Source organism: Plasmodium reichenowi, chromosome 11 (assembly GCF_001601855.1).
Source record: "Plasmodium reichenowi strain SY57 chromosome 11, whole genome shotgun sequence".
Lineage (NCBI taxonomy): Eukaryota > Apicomplexa > Aconoidasida > Haemosporida > Plasmodiidae > Plasmodium > Plasmodium reichenowi.
In genome coordinates this window covers 714,771-722,353 of record NC_033656.1, presented here as the reverse complement: position 1 = coordinate 722,353, position 7,583 = coordinate 714,771, and the positions used below count along the sequence as shown (strand labels likewise).

General features: G+C 15.7%; 2 protein-coding genes across 2 annotated transcripts; both read left to right on the top strand.

The window, feature by feature from the left end:
* Positions 1-3,727: 3,727 nt before the first annotated feature.
* Positions 3,728-4,707, top strand: PRSY57_1120000 (circumsporozoite-related antigen; the record flags this gene model as incomplete). The annotated part of the gene is made up of 3 exons (XM_012908164.1): positions 3,728-3,848; positions 4,206-4,525; positions 4,660-4,707. 3 exons carry the CDS (start codon positions 3,728-3,730, stop codon positions 4,705-4,707), a joined length of 489 nt encoding a protein of 162 aa, XP_012763618.1.
* A 1,162-nt stretch (positions 4,708-5,869) lies between these two features.
* Positions 5,870-7,417, top strand: PRSY57_1119900 (hypothetical protein; the record flags this gene model as incomplete). Its single annotated transcript, XM_012908163.2, has 1 exon — positions 5,870-7,417. One exon carries the CDS (start codon positions 5,870-5,872, stop codon positions 7,415-7,417), a length of 1,548 nt encoding a protein of 515 aa, XP_012763617.2.
* Between the last annotated feature and the right edge of the window lie 166 nt (positions 7,418-7,583).

Here is a 7,583-nt window from a genome sequence, read left to right as displayed (position 1 = left end):
AAAAAAAAAAAAAAAAAAAAAAAAAAGGAAGGTACGAAAGAAAAATAATGAACTTATAAAAATATTAGTTATTTTATTATCATGGATACATTTTATGCTATATATAATAGCAAATAAAAATAAATACGGAAACGTATTTACAAATTATTATATTATATTATATTATATAATAAAAAAATGAAATTTTTTTTTTTAATTAATATATATTCTTATACGATTATATCAATAATATCAAATAAAATTCTTCTTTTTCTATACATATATAAATTATAATACTATATATAATATAGATTTTTTTTTTTTTTTTATACTAAAAAAATAAACTTTTTTTTCAAACATGATTTCATAATCTTTGTAAAAATATTTTTTTAAATAATCAAAATTGATTAAATAGTAAATATTAATTATAAGAAGGTAAAAAAGAAAAGTAAAAAAAGTTTATTTTTTTTAACTAATTTGATATGATTTTTAAATATATAAATAAATATATATATATATATTTATGTATACTAATATATTTTATAATTGTTGTTGAATATTATATACCTTGTACACGTTAAAATAATAAATGTATTTTCTTATATTTGAAATCCATTTATCCACCTTTGTAAAAATATGATGATGTCAAAAAAAAAAAAACAAAGAACATAATATATATATATATATATATATATAATATATTGATTAATATATTTTTATATATAACATAAGATAGGAAAGGAAAGAAAAAAAAAAAAAATAAATAAATAAAATAAACATTCTTTTTATCTTTTAAATATATATATATATGTACTTTAAATACTTACAATTCTTTAAGAAATGTTTATTTAAAATAATGTATATACTTTTAAAGGGTAACGTGAAATTATTTCATTTTTTTAAATTATCCATGAAGGTATCTTTCTATCTTCTTAAAGGAAAGAAGATGATTTTTGTATCATTTGGCTATATATATAATATATATACAATTGGATATACATATTTTTATTTAATATAAGAAGGGAGAAATATAATGTCCTAATAAGGAAATTTTCCTTTTTCCCGTTTATTTTCTAAATATTATATATATTTGAAACACATTTTTAATTTTATGAAAAATATAATTTTGGTGTGTGTTTTTTTTTTTTTTTTTTTTTTTTTTTTGTTATTATATAATTTCCCCATCAACACATACGGCATACATAATTACAATAAAAAGATCGATAAAAGTATTATTTGAACATATAATTATTATTTAATATATAATAATAATAATTGATTTTTTTGTGTGTTTTTAACGATTTAAATAATATTTATATATATATATAATATTATTTAATTATTAATCCTTTTGTATGTAATTTAAAAAAAATAATATTATGAAGACTTATAAAACCATGAACAAAAAAAAAAAAAAATATATATATATATATATATATATATATATACATATATAATCTAATAAAATATACATATATATATTTATATAAAATGTAAATGTTTTTATATTTAATCATATGTGGGATGAGTTCAACTATAAATTTATAGAGGATATTGTATATACAAATATAATCATTTTTTTAAATCACATGTTAAATGATTAACTTAATATAAAATTGACCACATCAAAAATATTTTGCTAATCATAATTATAATTTTTTTTTTTCGCCTTTAATAAGTAAAAATATTTTTACAGGAAATAATAATAAACCATTCTTCTTCTTAGGTTATTTTATTTTATTTTATTTTATTTTATTTCATTTCATTTTATTTCATTTTATTTCATTTTATTTCATTTCATTTATTATTTTTTTTAACTGTGTAAGAGAGCACAAAAAAAAAAGAAAAAAAAAAAAAAAGTTGGCATATAATTATAATAAAAATATGTTATAAAAAAAACATATATATGATATATAAATAAGGTATTTTTTTCTTTTCTTTTTTTTTTTCTTATAACTAAAAATGCAAAAAAAAATTTAATATATATTATAATAAAATATATAATTCCTGAAAAAAACAAAATACAAAGAAGATTTTTCTTATATATATTATTTATATATATATATATATATATATATAAGCTACTAAAAAATAATTATATATAAAATAGTTATATAAATATATATAATGAGAATAATAAAATATATTTATTAAACATTGAGTGGAAGTGTATAATGCTAGCTTTGGGTAATTATTGCATGCATCTAAAAATGTTTAGAAAAAAAACTATTTAAACGGATCAGAAAATTCATTAAGTTAAAAAAAAAACAATAAGCATCAAAGTTTATAAAAATGATGTTACTAACATATGTATTTATATTATATATATATAATATTAAAAGGTTATATATTATATATATATATATATATATATATATATAAATGTATATTATTTACGCATTTATTATATATTTATATAAATGTATGAATAAAAAAATATGTATAAATATATTATATATATAAAAATATACTTATATTTTATATCTACTAATATATACCTTTAAAATAATTCAAAATATATATGGGTGTTATTCTTTATAATAAAATATATAAACATTATATATATATATAAATATTATATATTATTATTCATTTATAATTTTTTTTTTTTCTGGTTTTTAAGTCAAAAATATCATATACCCCTTTATACATGACATAGTACCCATTTTAGATTTGAAAAAAAAAAAAAAGTTAATATGATTATATATAAAATATTTATATACATAAAAAAAAAATATATAATATTATGAAATGGTAATTTTTTTACAAGATATAGTTATTTTATTATGGTTCATTTTATATAAAATAAAAATTATGTAGTTAAAGGTTAAAAAATAGTTTTTAATATATATTTATATATAATTATATTTATATTATATAATAAAAATATATTATATTATATTATATTATATATATAATATATTGCTGATTTTAAAAAATAACAAAATATTTATATAATATATAAATATTATATAAAACAAAAATAAGAACATTTTTTTCATTCCTATTTAATATAAAAATTTATTATATTTATATATTTAAGTTTTTTCATAATATTTAAGTTTTATATCTATCTAAAATTCAAAATTTGATAGTTTTTTTTTTTTTTTCTTTTTCCTTCTTTTATAATATTATATATTATATATTATATATGTTATTTATTATTTTTTATACCTTAATATTTTTTTAAATATATATTATATATATTTTTTTATAAAATAATTTATATTTATATATATAAATAAATATATCACACTTTATAATTAAAAAAATAAATAAAAAAAATATATATATATTTTTTTTAAATATATATCGAGCAAAATAATTTTTATATATAGATTTTAAAATATTTAATTATCTAAATAAATTTAATTAAAAATTTTTATAACATATATTATTTAAGATTTTATAATAATTAAGTTTTAATTTCTTTTGATCCAAAGTTTTTAATAATAAAAGTAAAAATTCAAAACACAAAAAAAAAGTATTATATATATATATATATATTTATATGTTTATATTTTTATGTGTTTATTTAAATGTTCATGTAATAAAATAAATTTGTAAATAAACTTCTTTATATTTTTTGAGAAATGTTATATATATATATATATGTATAATATATATATATATATATAGAATATATTTATAAAGCATGTATAACAATTTTAATCAATTTTCTATAGAAACCTTTTTTTTCTTCTTCTCTTATAGTTTGTAGATTTTTAATTTATTTAATATATTCAAAATGAAAATCTTATCAGTATTTTTTCTTGCTCTTTTCTTTATCATTTTCAATAAAGAATCCTTAGCCGAAAAAACAAACAAAGGAACTGGAAGTGGTGTTAGCAGCAAAAAAAAAAATAAAAGTAAGTCATTTTGATATACATATATATATATATATATGTATTGTGTTAGTAATGTATAATATGTATACAATATATTTATGTAATGGTTTTATTATGTACATGAATACCTTTTTTTTTTTTATTATGTTATGTAAAAATGATATACATATATACATATATATATATATATATATATATATATATATATATATATATATATGTATTATGTTTAAATGTGGACTTTTATTCATTATAAATTTATATATGACGAATTGAAGTATTTATTTTTTTTTAAGTGAAATATATATTTTTGTATAATAATATGTTGTGTGATATATGTGTATGATATATAATATTTTATTTTCTTTTTGTTAATAGAAGGATCAGGTGAACCATTAATAGATGTACACGATTTAATATCTGATATGATCAAAAAAGAAGAAGAACTTGTTGAAGTTAACAAAAGAAAATCCAAATATAAACTTGCCACTTCAGTACTTGCAGGTTTATTAGGTGTAGTATCCACCGTATTATTAGGAGGTGTTGGTTTAGTATTATACAATACTGAAAAAGGAAGACACCCATTCAAAATAGGATCAAGCGACCCAGCTGATAATGCTAACCCAGATGCTGATTCTGAATCCACTGGAGAACCAAATGCAGACCCACAAGTTACAGCTCAAGATGTTACACCAGAGGTATGATTTTTTTTTTTTTTTTTTATAAATTATATATATATATATATTAATATATTTTTTACATTTTCCTTTTAATAATATATCTGTGTATCCAAATGTCTATATATTTATTTTATTTTTCTTTATTTTTATAGCAACCACAAGGTGACGACAACAACCTCGTAAGTGGCCCTGAACACTAAACAGCTGTAAACTTTTTTGTTAATGGGTTTTTTTGAAACACGTGAAAATAATTTTTATTTATGATTATATTATATATATTGCTATTTTAAAAAAAAAAAAAAAATAAAATAAAATAAAAAAAAAAAAATAGAATATATTTAAATTTAAATATATTAAGTATTATATATAATATATATAGAAAATTAATGGGGAGAATTATAATATAACATAATTTACAACTAGTAATTATATATATATGTATGTTTATATGATTAATATTTCACGTTTTTTTTTTTTTTTTTATACCCAAAGAAAAATAAAAAAAAATTTATATAATACTGAAAATATTTTTAATAAATTTTTCAGTTATATTATTTTTTCACAGTTTTCTTTGTTTTTCCACAATGTTTCCTCTTTTTTTTTTTTTACATATTTTATGTGTATTATATATATATATATATATATATATATATATATATATATTTATCACGTTTTATATCATATATCACATTTTATATTTATTATTTTTTTTTTTTTTTTCTTTTTCGTTTTTCTTTTGTTATTTAAAAGTTGTTATAATAGCTTATAACGAAAAGTGTAATAACGTGTGCTGTATTTCCTCATTAACTTTTATTATGATATATGATATTTAATAATTAAAAAAAAAAAAAAAAAATTAAAATTAAAATTAAAAAATAAAAAAATGTATATAAAAAAATAAAAGAACCATGGTGCTCTAAATTGTTTTATGTGAAATACGATTAAATGTTATAATTCCAGAAGAAAAATAATATATAATTACTGTTCTATTAAAAAAGGAAAAAAAGAGAACATAAATTTAATGCATATTTTTCTTTATATGCATATATACATATGTAGTACAATAATTTGAAAAAAAAAATAAAAATAAAAAAAATATATGAACCAATAGAATTAATATATATATATATATATTTATATATAATAATTTAAGTGAATTGTTGAAAAGGAATTTTAATATAAGGAGATTTATTTTTAGGTGATAAATAAATGAAAGAATTATTAATTTAATTTGTTATTATTATTTTTTTTTCTTTTTATACTGTTTCACATTATATATTTTCTTTTCTTTTCTTTTCCCCTATTTGATGTATCCACTTTATTTTTTTCATATTTTCATATCTTGATCTTAAACAAAATAATATGCCCAAAGGTTCAACCTTCTTTTTAAAAACTTTTGTGTGTGCGACACCTGTGGGCATATTATTATTTAACGAAATTAAGAGAATTGTCAACGTGCGAGAAAATGAAAATTTTAATAAAAATTTGTTCTTAAAAAATTTCGATAGGAATATTTTATTGAAAAATAAAAGAACAACCGTATTAGAAGAAGAGAAGATGTATGGAAATAAAAAAAAACTTTCCTTTTTTTATAATTCATCGAATATAAATAAAGAGAGTGATAAAGAGGAGGCTTTGAAATATTTTTATGGAAAGGCATGGGGATATGCAACTGATTATGAAATTGATATAAGTTTGAATACAGGTGATTTAATTTTTATAAAACATGATTTAGATAATTTAAATATTTTTAAGAAAATACTCTTAAAAATAAATAGATATTTCCAAGATAATAATGATTATGATGAAATAGGAATGATATTAAAAAAACATAATATAAGTTATATATATATTCAAAACTTGTTAAATAAAAAAGAAAATGTAATTCGATATTCTTATTTCTTACAGAAATATAGACCATCTGTTGTTTCCTTAAGAAGGTTTTTATGTGATGATGAAAATATAAAAATAGAATTACAAGAAAATATTATGAATAGTATAATGAATGATGATGGAATTAATAAACGATATTCAATTTTCTTAAATTTATTATATAATATATTTAAAAAAAAGGTGTCTATTAACACAAATGAAAATACAAATAACCATTTTTATAATGATGAATATATATGTAAAAAAATTAATTCTAATATTGAAATTAATAATTTAATTAATATGTTATTATTTAGATCTTTTAATTTATTTTATTATTTTATAAATTATATGAAGAATCTACAAAATGTACAGTGCATTAAAAAAAAAAATTATATCATTTTAAATAATATTTATTTAAATTCTGGTATGCAACCAAATCAAAATCTCAATATAAATGATAAAAAAAATTTACAGTCTTATGAATTCCCTATAAATTCTTTAACACATTTTATTTTTATTAAAAAAGATTATGAACTTATGAAAAAAAATCAAATAATTTATGAAAAACCAAAAAAAGAAATATTAAAAGAAATTGAAAAGTTTCTTTCATTTCTAATAGAAAATGAATATACACTTATGGATTCTACTGAATATATGAATGAAGTTTTAAAAAATAAAAGAAATATAACAGTTCCAAATAATACAAAATATAATACAAATAAATTTATTAAAAATTTACACTTTTACATAAATAAATTGTACTCAAAGTTAAAAACTTTTTCTTTGATTAATTATCATGTTTATGAAATATACAGAAAGACTCATTTATTACCATTCATCAAAAAGGACTATAATTCTATTTCATTATTTTTATCATTAAACAATTTTTATAAACCAATAAATAGTAAAAACATTTTTCAAGACACATTTAAGGTTCCTAAATTGTCTAATATATTTCATGTAAGACAGGAAGAAGCAGAAAAACTTCAAAGATATTTCTATCAGTTTAATAAAGTACCCAAATCTGAAATATAATATTATTATATCAAGTACTTACCTTTATTTTAACATTACACAAATGTTGAAATGATACATATATATATATATATATATTGTAAAAAATTAATAATTTTGTATTGCTTGCTGTATATATTACATCATTATATATATATATATATATATATATATATATATATATATA